This window comes from Gopherus flavomarginatus, chromosome 1, assembly GCF_025201925.1.
Source record: "Gopherus flavomarginatus isolate rGopFla2 chromosome 1, rGopFla2.mat.asm, whole genome shotgun sequence".
Classification (NCBI taxonomy): Eukaryota; Metazoa; Chordata; order Testudines; family Testudinidae; genus Gopherus; species Gopherus flavomarginatus.
In genome coordinates, this window is record NC_066617.1 from 205,226,486 (window position 1) to 205,249,140 (window position 22,655).

Here is a 22,655-nt window from a genome sequence, read left to right on the forward strand (position 1 = left end):
TGCCCCAACCCCCGGCACCGCCGGTGCGGGTTCTTCAGTCACTGGGCAAGCCTGCCATGATGAGGCCATCTTCGCCGGACACAGTGCAACGCCGCCGGTCCCGATCCAGGTCTCGCAGACACTCTTGATCCCGACATTGCTCCCACTCTCGGCGCCACTCGCAGTCCCGGTACCACTCTCCATCCCGGTACCGGTCGTACTCGCGGCACCGCTCGAGATCCCGCTCTCCATCATGGTACTCTCGGCACCGGTCCAGATCCCAGCACCGCCGTACCTCTCGCAGCAGATCTCAGCATGGAGATACGAGGCACCGGTCGACCTCCCGGCACTGCGCTGGTTGCAGATCCCGGTCCCGGCACTGCTATGACTCTCGGTACCGTTCGCCAATGGATGCAGAGACCTAGTCCAAGCGACTTCAGCCCCTCCGTGGCCCTCGCGTCATCCATCCGTCTCCTCCCATGCGGACAGTGCCTTCTACGGAGACTCGGATACGCATGCCCATGGCCCGGACCACGGACCTCCTCAGTGGTCCTTTTGGACACCTTGGGTGTATCATCAAGCCTAAGGTGAGCTGACTGGCCCATCACTCTCCGGTCACTCAGAGCACTGTGTGCCGACCTCTCCCCGCTGACTCAGAGGAAAACGGTGCACATGCACCAGAACCGTATGACCTTCCGGAGACGGCGGTCCCCCCAGACCAGGCATCAGTGCAGGTCCCACTCATCCCGGGGCTGTCATCCTCCTCTTCCCCAGATGAGGCAGTAGCGGGGACGTCATCATTGGGACCACCTCCGGTCTCAACAGGACCTTCTGCGGCGTGTTGCCCAGAATATCAACCTGCCAGTTGAAGAGGTCCCGGAGGTGGAGGACCCGGTGATAAGCATCCTATCCACAGAGACACCCACCAGAGTGGCTCTCCCATTCATCCGTTCGATCCAGGCTAGAGCTGACACCATCTGGCAATCCCCGGCTTCCATCCCACCCACAGCCAGGGGGGTCGAACGGAAGTCCATGGTGCCTTCCAAGGGGTATGAGTACCTCTATATGCACCCCGCTCCCTGTTCCTTGGTGGTACAGTCAGTCAACGAACGGGAGTGCCACAGTCAGCAAGCCCCCGCGCCTAAATCTAGAGAAGCCCGGCGCATGGACTTGTTGGGCCGAAAAATCTATTCTACGGGAAGTCTCCAACTCCGCATAGCGAACCAACAAGCCCTCCTCGGCAGATACAGCTACAATACCTGGGAGGCTGTCGGGAAGTTTGCTGAGTTGGTTCCGCAGGATTCCCACCAGGAATTTACAGCACTCCTGGAGGAGGGGAAGAGGGTCACGAGGACCTCATTACAAGCTTCATTAGATGCCGCTGATTCAGCTGCCAGAATGGTCGCTTTGGGCATAGCCATGCGCCGCATATCATGGTTGCAAGTGTCCGGCCTGCCACCTGAGTTGCAACACACAGTAAAAGACTTGCTGTTTGATGACCAAGGCTTGTTTTCCCAGAAGACGGACCCCAGATTGCAGAGTCTGAAGGACAACAGAGTAATTATGCGTTCGTTGGGAATGCATACGCCTCAGACTCAAAGACGGCCCTTCTGTTCTCAACCACAGCGCCCTTACCCCCCACCTCAGCCACAGCAAGACTTTTCCAGACGAAGGGGTCGTACTAATCGCAGATGTCAGTCTGGACCTCAAGGGGGCAACAATTCCTGTCCTACCAAACCAACGCAGAGACCCAAGCCAAACTTTTGAGGGTGCGCCCGAGAGCAGTGTACCAATTGCCTCCCCGAATCCCTTTCAGTTCTACAACCGCCTTTCCCCGTTCCTTCCGGCGTGGTCCCAGTTGACGTCAGATCGTTGGGTCCTACGTACGGTGGAGCTTGGATACCGTCTTCAGTTTATTTCACCCCCTCCCTTCAACCCCCCCATCCTCGTCCCTCTTCAGGGACCCCTCTCACGAGCATCCAGGAGGTCCACAAGCTCCTCTCAATCAGAGCTATAGAGGAGGTACCAGAGGAGTTAAGGGGCAAGGGGTTTTATTCCCGATACTTCCTCATTCCCAAGGCGAAAGGGGGCCTTCGGCCTATCCTAGACCTGCGAGGACTGAACAAATTCATCAAAAAGTTCAAGTTCCGCATAGTATCCCTGGGAACCATCATTCCGTCCCTGGATCCCGGAGATTGGTACGCTGCTCTCGACATGCAGGATGCATATTTCCACATAGCAATTTATCCCCCTCACAGGAGGTATCTGCGCTTTGTGGTAAACCACCGTCATTACTAGTTTACTGTCCTCCCCTTTGGCCTCTCCTTGGCCCCTCGGGTGTTCACGAAGTGTATGGCGGTTGTCGCTGCTTCCCTACGCCGTCGTCGGATACACGTCTTCCCCTACCTCGACGACTGGCTCATCCGAGGGGCCTCCGAGGCACAAGTCGTCAGCCATGTGGCCATTATCAAGGACCTCTTTCTGCGTCTAGGCCTGATCATCAACTTAGACAAGTCCACTCTGGTGCCTATGCAGAGGATAGAGTTTATCGGGGCAATACTGGACTCCAACCTTGCAACAGCCAGTCTACCCCCCTACCAGTTTCAGGCCATAGTCTCACTTGTCCAAGGTCTTCAGCGTTTTCCAACAACCTCTGCCTGCACCTGCCTTGGTCTCCTCGGTCACATGCCTGCATGCACATTCGTCACACAGCACGCCAGGCTGCGAATGCGTCCTCTCCAAATCTGGCTTGCTTCCGTCTATCGGCCGCACAGAGATGCCATAGACATCATTCTGACAATTCTGCCGAGCGTTCTCGGCTCCCTCGACTGGTGGCGAACGCCCTTCCGGGTGTGTGCAGGATGACCGTTCCATCCTCCCTAGCCCTCCATGTCCCTAACAACGGACGCGTCTTCTCTGGGCTGGGGTGCTCACCTAGGGCGCCTGCGCACCCAAGGCCTTTGGTCGTCCCAGGCGTTGACTCTACACATCAATGTCCGGGAGCTGAGAGCAGTCCGGCTGGTGTGCCAAGCGTTTCGGCACCATCTGCAGGGCCGTTGTGTTGCAGTCTTCATGGACAACACAACGGCCATGTATTATATAAACAAACAGGGAGGGACGCGATCCTCCCCCTTGTGTCATGAAGCGATACTACTGTGGGACTTCTGCATAGCCCACTCCATAGACCTGGTAGCCTCCTTCCTTCCAGGAGTCCGGAACACGCTCGCAGATCACCTGAGCAGGTCCTTCCTGACGCACGAGTGGTCCATCCATCCGGACATTCTCCATTCAGTTTCCCGGAGGTGGGGTTTTCCCCAAATAGACCTCTTTGCCTCCAGGGACAACAGGAAATGCCAGGTGTTCTGCTCCCTGCAAGGTCGCTCCCCGGGCTCTCTGTCGGATGCGTTCCTCATTCCGTGGACGGGCCACTTCTGTTATGCCTTCCCTCCGTTTCCTCTGGTCCACCGAGTTCTGGTCAAGATGCGCAGAGACAAAGCCTGCCTTATCCTGATCGCTCCGGCTTGGCTGAGGCAGCATTGGTACACCATGCTGCTCGACCTGTCCCTGTCAGATCCGATTCCCCTGCCACTCTGCCCAGACCTGATCACGCAGGACTTCGGCTGGCTACGCCACCCGGACCTGCAGTCCCTTCATCTGACTGCATGGTTGCTGGCTGGTTGAGCCGATCGGAGTTTCGTTGTTCCGCCGCAGTGCAGCAGGTGCTGCTGGGTAGCAGAAAGCCCCCCATGCGATCAACGTACCTCGCTAAATGGAAGCGCTTCTGTCACTGGTGCGCTCAGCAGGACCTTTCTCCGCAGACTGTATCGGTCCCCACCATCTTGGACTACTTATGGTCTCTCAAAGAGCAAGGTCTAGCGATCTCTTCGCTAAGAGTGCACCTTGCAGCTATTTCCACCTTCCATCCTGGGGAGGCCGGCAGTTCCGTTTTCTCTCATCCTATAGTTTCCAGATTCCTTAAGGGCTTGGAGCTACTCTATCCTCAGGTCAGACAACCATCCCCTACATGGGACCTGAACCTTGTCTTGGTCAGGCTCATGGGGCCCCCCTTTGAGCCTTTAGCCACAGGCTCGCTGCTGTATCTGTCCTGGAAGACAGCGTTCCTAGTTGCTGTCACCTCGGCGAGACGAGTCTTGGAACTTAGAGCTTTGACTGTGGATCCTCTGTATACGGTGTTCCATAAGGGCAAGGTACAGCTGCGACCACACCCGGCATTCCTCCATAAGGTAGTCTCCACCTTTCATGTCAATCAGGACATCTTCCTGCCAGTCTTCTTTCCAAAACCGCACTCATTGCGAAGGGAACAGCAGCTGCATACTCTGGATGTCCACAGGGCTCTCGCGTTTTACATCGAGAGGACCAGACCTTTCCGACGTTCACCTCAGCTATTTGTAGTGGTGGCGGAACGTATGAAGGGCATGGCAATCTCTTCCCAGCGAATTGCTTCTTGGGTGACATCCTGCATTCGGACATGCTACGACTTGGCTCATGTTCCGACTGGCCATCTTACCGCCCACTCTACTTGGGCTCAAGCCTCATCTGCCGCGTTCTTGGCTCACATTCCCATACACGAAATCTGCCGCACGGCCACCTGGTCTTCCGTCCACACCTTTGCATCGCACTATGCATTGGTCCAGCAGTCTAGAGACGATGCCGCCTTTGGCTCAGTGGTCTTACATTCCATAACGTCTCACTCCGACCCCACCGCCTAGGTAAGGCTTGGGAATCACCTAACTAGAATGGATATGAGCAAGCACTTGAAGAAAAGATGGTTACTCACCTTTGTAACTGTTGTTCTTCGAGATGTGTTGCCCATATCCATTCCACACCCGCCCTCCTTCCCCACTGTCGGAGTAGCCGGCAAGAAGGAACTGAGGAGCGATGGGGCCGGCAGGGTTATATATTGGGCGCCATGGTGGCGCCACTCCAGGGGGCGCCCTGCCAGCCCACCAAGTGTTGCTAGGGTAAAAATCTCCGACGAACGTGCACGCGGCGCGCGCACACCTAACTGGAATGGATATGAGCAACACATCTCAAAGAACAACAGTTACAAAGGTGAGTAACTGTCTTTTTCTTGCTTACTGATTTAAATTATTAAAATCGGTGAGTTATATTGCTTTGATTTAAATTAACCCACTTTATGGGAAAGGATTGTAGCTTTTTTTTTTTAATAAGTTATAAAAAGAGGGGTGGTTGTGATCCTTCCGGAGGCACCAAGCTATGATTCACCTGTTGCCATCTTCCTGCTGCTTGAGGGAGTGTGGCCAGCGCCTGCTGGGTGTCAACTCCCTAACGCAACAAAACTGTCAGCAACTCAAGAATGCTCCTCTGGGCGATTCTAGCCCTACTTTTTCCCTGCAGGTTGACAATGGATGCACCCCAGCTCCTGAGTCCCTTTAAAGTGTCCCCCTGATCACTGAATACCCACAGAAGTACTAGGTTCCCTGTTCCCGAAGGAACAGTTCACTAGTTTTACCCTAAACTGTTGCTCTTGTATCAAATGAAGCACTTGAATTCAATGATAATTAAACAAAAGGAAACTTATTTTAAGAAAGAATAGAGATGTGAGTGATGGAAACAAATGGCTACATACAAAGCAAAATCATAAAACGATAACTAGGGTCTTCACTTAATGAACTTTGGGATGGGAATTAGTCATCTTGCAGCATTTTGCAAGCTACAAAGAACCAGAACTCAGGCTATGGCCACACTACAGTTTAAGTTGACATAAGTTATATCGCGCAGGGGTGAGAACTAGCCATTTCCAGGAGAGACATAATTTATGCCAAACTAAGCCCTGGTGTGGACAGCGCTTTGTCAGCAGGGGAGTTTCTCCCACCCACTGCTCATTGGGGAAGGATTAATTAAGTTGACTGGAGAGCTCTCTCTCTCATTGGCTCAGAGTGATGGCGCAAACAGAGATGTTGAAATCCCTAATCATGCTGCAGGGATAATAGATGTGTGTTTGTGCTCCCCCATGTCGTCCCACCCTGCTGATGCAGAACTGCTTGCCATGCCTTCCCCAGACTCCTCCCACACATTTCTTGCAACCTCCCAGGCTGTCTTGGTACCCCGTTGGCTCTGCACCTTTGGATAGCTTCCGAAATGATAGCTGGACTTAGCACAGTTATAAGAGTCTACGCTGCCCTGCACTGTTATCTCCCTTCCCACTAAGCATTTTGTATGTTAATTGGTATTTAATAAAAACATGCTCTCTGAAAGATGATCATTATTTGTCTCCTTCACATGGTGGTTGCTGCTGGAATTAATACACAGTGGCAATTGGATCATTTGCAGGCTACAAATCTTGGTCAGGAATCATCAACATTTTCATGGAGAGTGGAAAGTTAACAAAGCAGACAAGGTGCTGTATAGAAAGACTTATTACTCGTGCTCGTTATCAAAATAGTGCCTCAAAGCGTCCCTGATTCAAGTAACTCCCCATTGCACCCTCTCTAATAGCCCTGGTATTTGGCTGCTCAAAATCAGCTGCGCAAAATCCTCCAGCAAGGGGGAAACTGCTCTAGGTTTCTAAACACTGACCGGTAGCAGTCTGGAGTTACCAGCTTCCACACAGTGATCGCTATACGCTTATCCACCGAGAGGACAACTCTCATTTTGGTGTGGTTCTGCTGCAGTGCTGAGGCGAGCTCTGCGCACAGTTCAGGAAGGGGGCTTTCCTCTTCTGAAAGTTCTGCAGCCACTGCTTATCATCCCAGACCGGCATAACAATGTGATCCCACCACTCAGTGCTTGTTTCCCAAGCCCAGAAGCGACGGTCCACGGTGTGCAGGTGCTCCATAAATGCCAGAAGTAATCTGGTGGTGTTTCTTTCGATGACATGTAGTGGGCCAGGCAACTCTGATTCCTATTCAGATTGGGAGTTCATGGTGTACTACAGCATAACCATCCATGATTTGTTCATAACAGTGACCACAACAGTAGAGAACAGTACAGGATCCATCCTTTCAGACAGAGATGGCGGGTGCACAGGGGCCATTGAAAAATGGTGCAGAATGCATTTTGGAAGCTTATGGAATGATGGTATGGAAAAAAATGCATCATGGGACATTGAGCCCACTGATGCACTATGTTCCTCTCTGCCTTTCCACAACTTCTAGTTGCGGAAAGTGGCAAGTAACATAGTGGGATAGCTACTCACACTGCACTGTTCTCAGTGTCTATGCTAAAGCACCAACTGTGTATGCACTTCACCAACAGAAGCAGCATTGTGTGAACATGCTCAAGCGATGTAATTATAGTGCTTTTAGATAGTTGGAGTAACTTGCGTTAGCAGAACTCTAGTGTAGACATGGCCTCAGTCTTTCATGAAGCGCCTCTGTTCAACAAGACACATCTCAGTGAATGGATACAGAATGTCTTTCTCCACCTTGTAATACACTAAATCTGTCTTTTGTCTTCATTCACAAACATGGCCACCCCTTCCTTTCATGTCATTCCTTTTCACTTACAATTAGTTTCAGGGCTTGGCTACACTCGAAACTCCAAAGCGCTCCTGCAGCAGCGCTTTGAAGTGCGAATGTGGTCGCGGCGCTAGGACTGGGAGAGAGCTCTCCCAGCGCTGCAGGTACTCCATCTCCCCGAGAGGATTATCTTACAGCGCTGGGAGCCGCGCTCCCAATGCTGGGGCACTGTTTACACTGGCGCTTCACAGCGCTGTAACTTGCTGTGCTCAGGGGGGTGTTTTTTCACACCCCTGAGCGAGAAAGTTGCAGCGCTATAAAGCTCCAGTGTAGCCAGGGCTTCAGTGTTTATAGTTGCTTTGTTGGTATTCCATTGCCTTTTCTGGGTTGTTGCCAAGGTGGATGATTGAGCAATATGTTACATCGTTAGCTAGCCAGAGAGGGGTGACAGCTCCCTTCCACTTAAATTGGCCATCACAGAGATGCATTGTTTCCTGGGGACTCACTTTCACTTCAAGACCGTAAGGGGATAATTTTCAGTGTAGTTAACATTATTCCTTAAATATTTCCCCATACGCACATCTTACGGTAAGTGAGTGTTGATAAGCTACAAGCTATTAGTAGAGAACTAGCATATTACCCTTTATAGTGAATGTAGTGAGTTTATCAGGTCTGAGGAAGAAGCTGTTTGCAAAGAATGTTGAGCCATTTGCCAGTTGTCACCAAGGGGCCTCAGTGTCACTGTGGGCATTTACTATGCTGAGTAACATTCAGTTCCTTACAAGGAGCAATGATTGGCTGATGACTACAGTCAAGTTGATGCCACATAATCTTTAAAACCATTATCTGCATTAACATTTGGTTTTATACTGATATACCAAAAGTGTCCTTTCTGATTTGCTGTTAAACAAGTTCTTGTTAGGGGTTTCATACCCTTCCTGCCATGTACTGTGAGCTGGAAACTCAACTGATGGGAGGAACCCACTTACATGACTTGTCACAGGGAGGAGGACAGAAGAACATAAGTCTTTTGCTCTCTTGAGGGTTTGTAGGGAGATTCCAATTGCAGGGTCCCACAATAGTGTGTCGGTTATTGATGGACCTTTACTTTTGGGAAAGGCATAACACTTTCTGTTGAGGATGAGCCCCTCAGTAATTAAGGTCTCTCTCCTGTCTGGTGATTTACACAGTCACAGAGGTTCACAATGTAGCTGCTGAAATATTACCTTACAATATTGGATACAATATTATAAATGGTATTAATGCACGCAGCAATTCATAAGCATTCAATGAAGTCTAAACACGTTCTTAGAACTGTTAAAATAGATATTAGAATTATAATACAGGTTGGCCAGACTGATTCCGGTTATGTGTTTGTCAGTGTCCAATTGAGACATGGGCACCTTGGTATGAGTGGGCACCTGATCTGCCAGCATCTCTGGTATGTCACATCTAACCTAGCTAGAGCAAAGAACCTATGCCAAGGTTGTCCTTGTGCCAGATTTTTAAATCTAGTTTTAGCCTGACCTTTTCTGACCTTTGTGGTGCATAAAATGAGATGGCTGTTACAATTTTGTGAAAATGCAAGCTAACTTAGTGTTGGTTCTCTTTTGCCATATATGTCTGCATAAAAATAACATATCAGGTGTCTGAAATAAACTAAAAATACTTTTCCTGAATTCTGTGAGTTGTGGACTAGATACGACATATTTGACCTATGCTCTTCTATTTTTTCCAGGCAACACCCTCAACATTGACCCTTGCACCTTATATGTCACTGTTAAACAACATTGCTGTTATACTATCCATATTCGTTAAATTTTTTACTTTATAGTATGTTGCCAGTAATTTAGGTTATTCCATATAAGACAAACTGAGTACAGTTGCTAACTTTCTCTAATTTCTACCTTTTATTTTAAATAGAGAGTTTTTGATGTTGGGTCTGCCCTTGCCTGGGTGAAATGTACAGGCGAGTTGAGTGTTCTACAGAAATTAGAAGAACTTGGAGATTACTGTTGGCCTCCTTTAGAAGCTTTCTTTGCTAAATGTAAGTGTAATTATTGTGATGGGTATGCAATTTCCTGCAATATTCTGGTTTAACATTGTTGAGTTGGGCTACGCCTTATTGAATTAACTTTTAAATGTCATAGGATCTCATTATTAAAAATGCAGATGTTTGTGTTGTCGGATTGTATGTAAGCTGTGTAGGAGACCTGACTAATGCAGCCCTTGGGAAGTATTATGAACTTCAAAGGACTATTTTAGAAAATGGGCTAAGACAGGAATGAATTGATAGTTGCACAGGTTTCCTAGGAGGTATTTGGGAGAAGAGGAATGCAAATGCACATCTCTGGACCTGATTTTTTCAAACTTTGCTTTGGCGACAAGATCTTTGACTAGGAATTATCTATTCCCAGGATCAAATGTCCCCAAAGAGCATGGAGGAGTAATTCGCAGATTCATGGGGGTGTTTTTTTTCTGAGTCAAGGCAATTACAACCTTGTGATCATGAGTGGGGGGAAGAAACCTTGGTGAGGCTTAAAGGACTGCTCACCATCCAGAGACCTTGTAGGAGTTGGGGCGATCTCTGGTTAGCTTATTAGCATGCATGTAGGTTCTTTTATTGGTTTTAATATGTTTTCTATATAATGCTTTTACTTTAAGAATAAACATATTTGCTTAGAAAGAGCTGTGATATCTTGTAACTCTAGCAGTTACACTGTTTACAGCCTTGGAAGAGTTAGAAAAGTGCAGACACAGGCCTGTTAGGTGGTCTGCCTTGCTGCGAAATAACAGTCTTAAAGGAGAACTATGCAGCCTGGACGTGCCCCAGTCAGGAAGTAGAGAGGTGTATATGTCAATCCAAGAGCGGTACTAGCCTAGGAGCTGGAAATCTAAGAATGGATGCCCTTACTGGATCATAGAGGGGCAATTCAGGTGCAGTTGCCCAGACTGTGACAAGCTTTTAAAAAAAAAAAATGAGAGAAGATACCTTGTCATAGGGTGGTTGTGTGTGTATGTCTGAGTCCTATATATTTTTTTCTTTAGCTTTGGAGCAGTTGAGGCATCAAGGGAAAATTTAGAATTTTCAGTTCGGAAGGATTATCTTTCATACTTATGTATTTCTTTTCTAATGTTCATTACAAAGGATATTCTTATCTTGACTTTACCTATTCCTGCTGCTTATTCCCTCATTGACATCCTACTCTTAGGCCTGGTCTACACTATGTGTTTAAACCAAATTTAGGAGCGTTAAACCGAATTAACCCTGCACCCATCCACACAATGAAGCCCTTTATATCGATATAAAGGGCTCTTTAAACCGATTTCTGTACTCCTCCCCGACGAGAGGAGTAGTGCTGAAATCGGTATTGCCATGTCGAATTAGGTTTAGTGTGGCTGCAATTCGACGGTATTGGCCTCCGGGAGGTATCCCACAGTGCACCATTGTGACCGCTCTGGAAAGGAATCTGAACTCAGATGCACTGGCCAGGTTAACAGGAAAAGCCCCGTGAACTTTTGAATTTCATTTCCTGTTTGCCCAGCATGGAGCTCTGATCAGCATGGGTGGCCATGCAGTCCAAAATCCAAAAAGAGCTCCAGCATGGACCCTATGGGAGATACTGGATCTGATCGCTGTATGGGGAGACACATCTGTTCTATCAGAGCTCTGTTACAGAAGACGAAATGCCAAAGCATTTGAAAAAATCTCCAGGCTATGATAGACAGAGGCCACAGCAGGGACTCAGCACAGTGCTGCATGACAAGCGTAACGGAAAGCCAAAGAACCAAATGGACGCTCATGGAGGGAGGGAGCGGGTACTGAGGACTCCAGCTATCCCACAGTCCCCGCAGTCTCCGAAAAGCATTTGCATTCTTGGCTGAGCTCCCAATGCCTGAAGGGTCAAAAACATTGTCCAGGGTGGTTCAGGGTATATCTCGTCAATTTACCGTCCCTCCCCCTCAGTGAAAGAAAAGAGAAAAAGAATTGTTTCTTGCCATTTTTCAATGTCACCGTATGTCTACTGCATGCTGCTGGTAGACGCGGTGCTGCGGCGCTGAACAGCAGCATCCCCTCCCCTTCCTTTCCTGATGGCAGACAGTGCAAAATGGTGGAAAACCGTCCTCATCATCTCATGAGTGCTCCTGGCTGGCCTTGGTGAGGTCAGCCGGGGGCGCCTGGGTAAAAATGGGAATGACTCCTCGTCATTCCCAGCAGATGGTACAAAAGGCTTGGTAACTGTCCTCATCATAGCAGCTGGAGCCTGAGCTCCATCAGCGCCCTCCTCCCCTTTCATGTCTGAAGAAAAGATTCTGTACTCCCTGGACTATCATAGCAGCGGGAGGCTGCCTCCCCCTCATTTTATCTCGCTAAAAAGTCAGTGTTTCTTATTCCTGCATTCTTTATTACTTCATCACACAAATGGGGGAACATTGCAACGGTAGCCCAGGAGGGTTGAGGGAGGAGGGAAGCAACGGGTGGGGTTGTTGCAGGGGCACCCTCTAGAATGGCATGCAGCTCATCTTTTCTGTGGGAACTCTGGGGCTCTGACATGGAGTGGCTGTGCTCTCTGGCTTTCTAGTAGACTTGTCCCATATTCTAGGCAGGACTGACTCTATTTTTAGACAAAACATAAAGCAGGGAATGACCCGGGGAGTCATTCCCATTTTTGTCCATGCGCTCCCGGCCGACCTCAGCGAGGCCAGCCAGGAGCACCCATGACAGCAGCAGACAGTACAAAAGGATTGATAACCATCATCGCCATTTCCAATTGCAAACAGTGCAAAACGATTGATAACTATCATCTTATCGCCAAATTACAATGGCAGACGATGCAATAGGGGTGGTAACCATCTCTGCTACCTTGCAGAGGCAAATGAATGCTCCTGTGTAGCACTGCAGTACCGCCTCTGTCAGCAGCATCCAGTGCACATATGGTGACAGTGACGAAAGACAAAACAGGCTCCATGGTTGCCATGCTATGGGGTCTGCCAGGGAATCCAGGGAAAAAGGGCGCGAAATGATTGTCTGCCGTTGCTTTCACGGAGGAAGGATTGAGTGACGACATTTACCCAGAATCTCCCGCAACACTGTTTTTGCCCTATCGTTCATTGGGATCTCAACCCAGAATTCCAATGAGCGGGGGAGACTGCAGAACTATAGGATAGCTACAGGATAACTACCCACAGTGCAACGCTCCGGAAATCAACGCTGGCCTCGATACATGGACGCACACCGCCGAAATTAATGTGCTTAGTGTGGCTGCGTGCACTCGACTTTATACAATCTTTTTTAAAAAACCAGTTTCTGTAAAATCGGATTAATCTCGTAGTGTAGACATACCCGTAGTCAGTGATACAATCAATTGCTGTGAAAATGACTATCTTAAATATCATAATCTAATCTGTGGAATGAGCCAGACGAACTCTTAGAAAATAACAAAGGAAAAGACAGATAACTTGATTTTAAGCTAAGCTAAGTATTTCTAAATGCAGCATACTTAATTTTTCTGTGAAGTCACCCACTCTTCAGTTTTGTCAGCTATTCTAAATCTAGAAAATCAGTTTTGCAGTCTTTCCTTTGAAATATCCGGTTTTGCTCCAATGTTTATCATCGTTCTTGCTGCAGCTGCCATTGGTATGATATCCCCTGCTGTATTAAAAATAAGCTTTTGTTAACTGGGATGTGTTCCGTCATCAGTGACATTGGAATCTTAGAGAGAAGATAAACCGGGATATTTTCTCTTACCTTCCTTTTCAAGTTTAAGAGTGGTAGCCATGTTAGTCTGCATCAGCAAAAAGAACATTGGACAAACTGGACAGTTTCTATGCAAAAGAATAAATGGACGCAAATCAGACGTCAAGAATTATAACATTAAAAAAGCAGTTAGAGAACACTTCAACCTCCCTGGTCACTAGATTACAGACCTCAAAGTCGCAATACTCCAACAAAATTAACTTCAAAACCAGACTCCAACGAAAAACTGCAGAATTGGAATTAATTTGCAAACTGGACACCATTAAATTAGGTTTTACTTTTTGTTATGACCCATCCACTCCCAGTCTTTATTCAAGCCTATTTCCCCATGCTAATTTTTTCCCCTGTTGTTACTCAGACCTTCTTGTCAGCTGTTGGAAATGGGCCATCCTGATTATCACTACAAAAGTTTTTTTTTTTTTCTCCTGATAATAGCCCACCTTAACTGATTACTCTCGTTATGGTTAGTATGGCAGCACTTGTTTTTTCATGTCCTCTGTGTGTATATATATCTTCCTACTGTATTTTCCACTACATGCGTCCGGTGAAGTGGGTTTTAGCCCACGAAAGCTTATGCTCAAATCAATTTGTTACTCTCTCGGGTGCTTCCTTTTCAATAATAACTATTAAAGAAAGCAAGGCTGGTGTAACATTTGATGGAAGACTACAGTGTAACAAAAAACAAAACAAATATAAGAGTTTATATCTAATTATAAAGAAGTGATTCTCTAGCACATTCTAAAAATTATCTGAAGTATAGTTTAAAAAAAATTTTTTTAAACAGGAGTCCACAAGTTTGACAGTGTCTTTAAGCAGATTAGGACACTGATAATTTTGGTCCCATAGAAACTAGTGAGAAGTCAGTTTCAAATTCAGTTCATAATGTTTGGAGACAGTCTGACTGTTGGATATGATCAGAAATTTTGCAGTCATCTTGCTCAGGAGGCTGTGTCTCTTGTGATGTCATGTGGGTAGGATGGGTGACTTCATTGAAAGACAACATTCCCATATACTGAAACTGTCAGATATTTTTTTATAAACTCTCTTTAATTTTTTTTATTTTAAAATATTCCAAACTAGTAAATAATTAGCTCTAAAGTATTAGCCCACTTGGTTTTAAATGTAAGCTCTCCTCCTTCATAGAACTGTTTGGGGGTACCCTCCAGTACTCATCTGGCGAATATTTTTCTTATTTCCCAAAGTCTTGAAATAGTAATGGATTTAATAGGTAACTTTACACCCATTTAGTGTGGATATTTTAAAACATACAACAATGGTAGAGTGAAAGATTGTTAGTTGATCATCCAAATGAAACTCTTAATTGCTGTTCATTCTACTACATGGCTGTGATGGTTAAAACATTTATATCTGTTTGTTATATTACTGTGATTAGAGTTGAATAATATCTGTGTCAGCTTCATGAAAATTCTGAATAAATTATTCAGATTTATGATGATTTAACTCTTATGATAGAAAAAAGTTCTACTGTAGTAGCAAAAGGCTCCATGGCACTAAAGTGTAGGCTGAGGATGGCAGGATTTGGGTTTTTAGTACAAAGGGAGAATCATTTAGTCCTTGATTCAGCAAGGTACTTAAGTACACCCCTACCCGGATATAACGCTGTCCTTGGGAGCCAAAAAGTCTTACTGCATTATAGGTGAAACCACATTATATCAAACTTGCATTGATCTGCCTAAGTGCGCAGACATCCCCCCCAGCACTGCTTTACCGCATTATATCCAAATTCATGTTATATCGGGTCGCGTTATATCGGGGTAGAGGTGTACATGCTGGCTTCAAATATGTGCAGAATGTTACTGACTTCATTGAGATTGCTCACATGCTTGAAGTTAGGCACTATGCTCGTAATTTTAAGTACCTTGCTGAATTCAATTGGGACTTATATTTTTTGTGCAACAGTGGAAGCAAAAATAATCCATATTCTGTCTGAAATTTATTACTTTGTTTTAGCTTATTTCTGTTGTTGATGAAAAACAAAACTAGACACATCCTATTTCCAGTTATAGAATATGCTATGATTGTTAAAAGCAAGAAGTTAAACCTATTGTTCGGCTTTTGTTTTTTTCCCTTACCGTACTAATTTCTGCCTACAGATAAACATTATATAACTAAAGTTGCATTGGAAGACTGCAATTTAGTTGAAGAGTTTGAAGCTCAGAGTTGTGAAAACTGTATAAAGGTATGAAAAAAAACACTAAAGTGGATTTAAAAAAAAAAGAAACGAGTAATCAAAGATAGTCAGTCAGTTACAGAAACTTGTAGGCAAGCTATTGGCCAAAGATAAATATTCCTCTCATAGGATCATATGCCAACACTTATTAGGAGTTACATGACTTTTAAGATGATTACACTGCTCCAGATCAATTAATTATGAGTACATTTCAACATTTGGTATACAGACAGACGACACACTTAAATATATATTGTTAAATGCTTTTATAGTTCTCATCACAGTTGGGTTAAATTCTGATTGGTTGCATATTTGTTTTTCTTGATCTTACAGAAAAGTGAATTTATGAAAAAGAGAGGAAATTCTGAGTTTTCCAAAGAGAACCTTGATTGTGCTATAAGCTCATACACTAAAGCCATAGAATTTTGGTAAGAACTAAGTCAACTAACTGTATCATCTTTGTGTATGTTACATTTTTATCTTTTTTCCAAGTTTTCTTGGTTTGTTGACCACCCAATTAAAAATCAGATGATGCTTAACTGACTTACCACAGAGTTTTATCTACATTCATATTATTTCTGTTTCCTGTCTTAGTACTAAAGACACTTATTATTTGTGTCTGTGTTAGTGAAGTTTTAAAAAAAATGCCCATGATTACTCATACTAGTTTAGCAACAGCGGCTCTAACAGTGTTGGTAGCTCTAGGGTAAATGGCCCTTCAGCTTCAGAAGCCATTTCAGTGCTGTGTGTTAAACATGGTCCCATCAGAAAAACAGGATACACTACTGGAGCTGATAACTGCCTACAATAGGGCTCCAATATTGCTGGCACTAGTGGGGCTGACGCAGTGCTGGTACCAGTGGCATATTTAGGGGTTGAGAACGTGCTCCCTTCTTCTTTGAGTAATGTCCCATTTGGGTGCTCCACTTTTGGTTACTGTAGAGCAATGCCCCTGGTTGCAAGAATGGGGCTGTCTTCACAAAATACAACTATACGTATATTTTACATGCTGAGACAGCAAAGAACACCTCCCATAGTGCCCAGTGCTGTTGCTGAAAGTAAGGTTTCAGGTGTGAGGCATTGCACTGTGAGATGTCAGTAGGGGGACTGAAAGAAATTTCTGTAGCAGCAGTGCTTTTGGGCTCCTGTCTATAGTAGAGAGAAGCCTTTGTAGATTGTGCCAGTTCACACCTACCTGAGATAAAGAAACTATTTAGTACAAGCCAGCTTGTAAAATGGTTAGGACAGTGTTATGTGGAATTAAAACATAGTTTATGTATTGCATGCTCAAGATGTTCTCGTTGTTTTCTGCAGCTTCTTCATATGTGTCCAGCAATTAAAAAGATGCAGTATTGTTGTAGAAGCTTGTGGAAGCCCTAGTTGCTCATAGAACCGAGTGGAGAACTATAGTCATAATCAAAAGACGACAAACTTGAGAACCACAGGCTGGAAAATAGCTTCCTTTATACGAGAGTGAGGAAGCTAATTTCCTTTCCCACCATTTTGGTATTCTGCTTTCCTCAGTAGTTAGGGGCAGTGATACGTTTGTTATTTGAAAAGTAACATCTTTATGAAAATTGTTGTTTTAGTGCTGGGATAGGCAACCTATGGCATGTGTGCCAAAGGTGTCATGTGAGCTGATTTTCAGTGACAGTCACACTGCCTGGGTCCTGGCCACTGGTCCGAGGGGCTCTGCATTTTAATTTAATTTTAAATGAAGCTTCTAAAACATTTTAAAAACCTTATTTATTTTACATACAACAATAGTTTAGTTATATAATATAGACTTATAGAGAGACACCACCTAAAAACATTAGAATGTGTTCATGGCATGCGAAACCTTAAATTAGAGTGAATAAATGAAGACTCGACACACCACTTCTGAAAGGTTGCCAACCCCTGTTAAAGCATCTGCCACTAAAACCCTATGACCTGGCACTCATCAGTGTTTACTTTGCCCCTTATAATTCTTGCAGATTAGACATTCCTGTATTTCACTGGTAGAATGCTCCCTACTTCTGTAGTAAATAAAAAAAAAAGTATTTGTGTCTGAAGGCATCGTGGTAGAGCCTACAACACAAGGCTAGTCTTCCTCTTTCAGTCAGAGAATTTTGTTAGTTGTCAGTCTGCTGCAGGAGAACCTCCAGAGCAACAGTCAAAATAAAATAAAATATCTTCTTGTTTTCTTTGTTTGTTAATATTTCTTATGTTAAACGAAGTCCTAAGCAATAATACAAGTCACAAATGAAAAATCTGTTTTGCTGTTGTGCTGATTTTTGCTTCAGCTCCTTTGGATAGCATTGGATTGATCCAGGAACAGAGGAATTTTACCGTAATTCATTCAAGAGGGCTTGATGGGGTAGTTGTATTAGGGCAGGGGTCAGCAACCTTTCAGAAGTGGTGTACCGAGTCTTCATTTAGTCACTCTGAGGTTTCACGTGCCAGTAATACATTTTAACATTTTTATTAGGTCTCTTTCTATAAGTCTATAATATATAACTAAACTATTGTTGTATGTAAAGTAAATAAGGTTTTTAAAATGTTTAAGAAGCTTCATTTAAAATTAAATTAAAATGCAGAGTCCCCCTGACCGGTGGCCAGGACCTGGGCAGCGTGAGTGCCACTGAAAATCAGCTCGCGTGCCACCTTCGGCACGCGTGCCATAGGTTGCCTACCCCTGTATTAGTGTATTGTTCAGAAACAAGAATAAATTTGCCTAAAAAACATTAATTTCAGTACCAAATAAAGTGGGGTATATATTACAGTACAGCTGGCCTTTCTGCACCTCAGGCACCTTTTCCAGTCTGAAAAAGTGAAGTTAAACTAAGTGAAAATCATGGTAAATAAACCCTCTCGAAGAAGTTCAGCAGAGCTGAGCTGCAGTTTATCTTCACCAATGCTTTGCTCCTGATATACCCCATTCCTTCCTCCCCTGAGTATTTAGATCTTTCTCAGCTGTTTTTAATGGGGAGGGGGAGGGGGAAGGAACTGTCAGAATTGACTGAGTTCTGTACCTTGGCCGAGATTATACATCTGAAATCAATGGGACTATTCAGATTAGTAAAGTTAAGCATGTTTGTAAATATTTGCTGGATTGGGTCACAGACTTGCACATACTGAGAAAATGAAATGGTTGGGGAAGTTTATTGTGAAAATTTAAAGTTGTTTTCCTTATATTAGTCATTTTATACTGTTCAGAAGTAATATACTTTTATTAACTGATACCCTTTTAATAATTCCTTTTTAAGTCCTGAAAACCATCTTCTTTACGGTAACCGGGCTCTCTGTTTTCTTCTCACTAGACAATATGGGTAAGTAAAACATTTCTGGGGTCTAAAATGCTGAATTTTCCTGTAATTGCAAACTCTGAATTGACAGTATACTTAGTAAAGTAGTATTTTAATCCCTCAAAGGTACAATACTTGGTTTCCTGAAGCAATAATGGCACAGTATAAAGCAGACAGGATAAAACTGGCTGTCTTCAGGCAGACTGAAAATAGCTGATTTAAAAAAAAAAAAGAAAAAAAAGTGTGAGCTGTGATGGCATCCCAGTTCTTTGTTAGGCTTTGCATTTAAATTTCATCTTTAACCTTCAATTTTATTGCTGTTTGTCTGAGCAGAGTCTTCCAGCAAATGTGTTTTATCTTGTGTGGTTGAACTTCCATTCATTTGAAAGGAATTCCACAAGGAGAATATGATAGAGAACTTGAAAGATGTTTACATCTTTCGAAAACATGTATATTTTGAATAGATATAATTTTGTAGCAAATACAAACTAAAGCTTATCTGATCTTTTCCTCTAACCTTCCACCGGTGCCAGTGATCCCATCCCATCTCCTGATATACCTTACCCCTGCTCTGATCCCCTTCATTTCCATGATGCTCAAACTCACTCTTATCATGCTCCCTTCCCTGGTAGCACATGCATGTTTTAGTTTATCCCATCTTAAAAAAAACAAAAACCCACTGTGACCCTACCTGCTGCTTTAGCTGTTGCCCCTTCTCCCCTTCATTTCCAAATTACTTGATTGCATTGTCTACTCCAGCTGTCTGGAGTTCCTTTCCTCCTATGCCATTGTAAACCCTCTTCAGTCAGGCTTGCTTTCCTTCCACTGAAACAGTTCTTGCCAAAATCTCTAATGAACTCTCCTTGGTAAAACTCAGAACCAGTACTCTCTCGTTGCTGTCTTTAACTTTTGACATTGTTAACCATGCTCTTTGTTAAGCCTTGTTTTCACTCTGCTTTCATGACTGTCTTCTCCAACCACTCCTTTAGCTTTTTATTTAGAATTTTCTTCATTTCCCCCTGACTTTCTGTGGGAATCCCAAAGGGGTCTGTCCTTCTCATCTCCTTTTCTTCCTAAGTGTTCCTAGTCATAAATATGACTTCAGTGTTTTTATACTGATGACTTAGATTTACCTCTCCACTCCTGATCTGTCTCCTGTCCAAGCTAAAAATCTCATCTTGTGTCTCTAGCATTTCTTTGTGGATGTATAGTTGTCAGGTGAAGCTCAAGGTCACCAAAGTAGAGATCTTGATTTTTTTCCCCCATACAAGCCTTCTTCCCTCCTGCTTTTAGTCACCATAGACTCAATTTCCCTTTCACTCAAGACTATAATTTGAGTGTCATCTTTGATTCATCCCTCTGTCTAGATCCTCACATCCGAACTATGCTTAAATCTCGTTACTTCTTCCTGCATAAATCCTCAAATCCTTCCTTTCCTTTCTATTCACAGAGCTAAATCTCTCACCCAGGTCTTCTTTTATCTTGCATCTCAGTCACTGAAATGTCCTCCTTTCTCGTGTGAACAAATCCTGTCTTGCCCCATGTATAGCCATTTAAAATCCTGATGTAACAGTCAATTTTGATGGCTTGTTTAGACCACTCCAACCCTTCTTTGCGTTCCTCCATAGTCTCACCTCTTCTCCACTGCATCAAAATACTTGTTTTCACCTTTAGCGTCCTTTCGTATGATATCAAGATGTTGAGCCCTGCATCTAATGCACAAATGATACCTGCCTTGATTGCCACAAGGCCACCTTATTGTCCACTTTCAGATCTCTCCTTACAACTCCTCTGTGCCTTGATGGCTGTAAAAAAACTTGATGGTTAGGCACCTGGTGTGCTGTGCTTCTTATGCTAACCAGTATTGTCCTATTATTCCTTTTTAGTCCCCCTCCATGAGTTTGTTATATACACCTGTTGTCTATAGTCTTACACTTAAATTAAAAGTTCTTTGGGGCAGGAATTCTTTCTTTGTTATGTCTGTACAGTATCCAGCATAGTGGGGCCCTGAACTCTAGGTATTACTGCAATACTAATACATACATATATATATATATATATTTTTTTTTTTTTAAGGAGAGCTCTTATTGATGGAAGAAGGGCTACTGTTTTGAAGCCTAATTGGCCAAAGGTTAGTTTAATGTAAATTTGGCAACTGTCTTTACAGTAGAAAGAAAAATATGTCAGGTGGTCTAAATAAAAAGTCACAGTGTCTGATATGAGGGCACAATCCTTTTAGATGCAGAGTGTTCTCCACTCCAGTTAGCTCTCATTGAAGTGGCAGGAGCTCAGCTCAGTGATCAGACTAAACTTTAAAAAAAAAAAAAAGATTAAAAGTTAGATTGAGAGAGATGTTTAAGAATATTATTGGGTGGTGTTTTTGTATGCATGAGGCTGGAGGGTAGAGAATATATTGGACATTTTAAAATCACAGTTGTGATAAATAAAACATAGCATTATAATATGTACAACATATTATAATAAAATATGCAGAACAGTGAACAAAGTCTCATTCCGAAAGTTAAATCTAAAAAGACTTGAACAATTGTGTAATTGTCCATATTTAAGTGCAAAAGTGGTACTGGGGTTTAGGGAAAGGCATCTTCACTTTTTTCTCTGAAGCCAGAGATGGGATACTGGACATGATGGATCATTAGTCTGTTCTGATGCGGGAAATCTTGTGTAACACTGGCCATTCAACAGTTGGCTAGAACAGATAGTAACTTGCATGTTACTGAGTATATCAAAACTTTAACTTGTTCAGTCTACTAAGACACTCCTTTGGATATAGATTAGTATTTTTCTTTTTTGAAAGAATCATAACTTTATTAAAAAATTTAAATCAATATTCATGTTAGGGTCATTATCGCTTCTGTGAGGCTCTCTCGATGCTGGGAGAACATGAATGGGCCCTGGAAGCTAATGAGAGAGCCCAGAAACTCTGCAAGAATATTCCTGAGCGAGTTAAGGATCTTATTCTGCAAAACACAAAGTTAAGGAAGGAAATGGAAGAAACTAAAGGTAGCCTTTTCTGTATTCAAGATATTTTCTGAATACGACGAAGTATCTTAAACTGCAACTTTACTTTCTAATGACATTTTTCAGTTGCTGGATCAGTGCTTTCTCTGTTAAATTTCTATAGGTCTGAAAGTGAGTAAACACAGAACAAAGAAATCATTTTTTGAGAAAAAGTAAGTTAAAGCCAGATTGGTTTTTATTTATAAAAACTGACTCAATTAACCTAAAGTTAATTTAATGCTTGTTTTAAATAGTACAGAGCACAGAGTTTGCTTGAATTACTACGTTATACACCAACAAGTAAAAATAAAGGGGAAGAGGCAAGTATCTGAACCCAGGAGTATCTAATGCTTGTTAATCAGAATGAGGGGTAGTCTTGGAGGAGTGTAGGAAACAAAGTAATTAAAAAATTATATTTCATTTGTTTTGTGCTCTAGATTGTTTTCTTTAGTTTTTTAGTTTCCCCAGGTTATAAATTGTAAATCTAAAAAAATCCTGAAAACTGACTTTCCTTCTATCGTTGTTGCAGTACTGTAGCTATTAGGAAAGCAAATTGGGAAATATGTTACATTTAAAGAATGAAAAGTCTTGATTTAGATTCAGCTAAACCACAGAAATTCCCCGGGGGTTAAAACCATATTGAATCCTAGATATATGGAGTAATTGAGCACCAGTCATATACATGTATTAATCATAGATTAATTTTTAGCATCACTGAAGTTTAGCATCTACCTCTGTTGGGCAATCCCAGGCTAGTCAAATGTATCTTTTTGGGTCTGTATATAGAGAACAAGACAGGATTTGACCCGTCAAGTGTTTTTGTTTCCCCTCCACCTTAGTCACTGTTTATTTAGCTATGTTATAGTGCACGCATATCGACTAAGCTTTTTTCTGTAAAAAGATGCATTGGATTTTATTGTTTCACTTGTAAGCTTTATGGCATGTGCCATTATAAAAAAGAATGCAGTATCTGTAATTAA

General features: G+C 43.6%; 1 protein-coding gene across 6 annotated transcripts in view; it reads left to right on the forward strand.

Moving 5' to 3' along the window:
- TTC3 (tetratricopeptide repeat domain 3) overlaps window positions 1-22,655 on the forward strand; it is a 367,670-nt gene that overhangs the window by 33,410 nt on the left and 311,605 nt on the right. For 5 of the 6 annotated variants that reach the window (XM_050916320.1, XM_050916326.1, XM_050916335.1 and 2 more), the window contains exons 7-13: window positions 9,345-9,468; window positions 15,294-15,379; window positions 15,704-15,798; window positions 18,619-18,681; window positions 20,734-20,788; window positions 21,516-21,678; window positions 21,800-21,848. In XM_050916320.1, the coding sequence (XP_050772277.1) occupies window positions 9,345-9,468; window positions 15,294-15,379; window positions 15,704-15,798; window positions 18,619-18,681; window positions 20,734-20,788; window positions 21,516-21,678; window positions 21,800-21,848 (635 nt within the window). The remainder of the gene's footprint in view (window positions 1-9,344; window positions 9,469-15,293; window positions 15,380-15,703; window positions 15,799-18,618; window positions 18,682-20,733; window positions 20,789-21,515; window positions 21,679-21,799; window positions 21,849-22,655) is intronic. The other variant, XM_050916313.1, reaches the window with a different exon arrangement.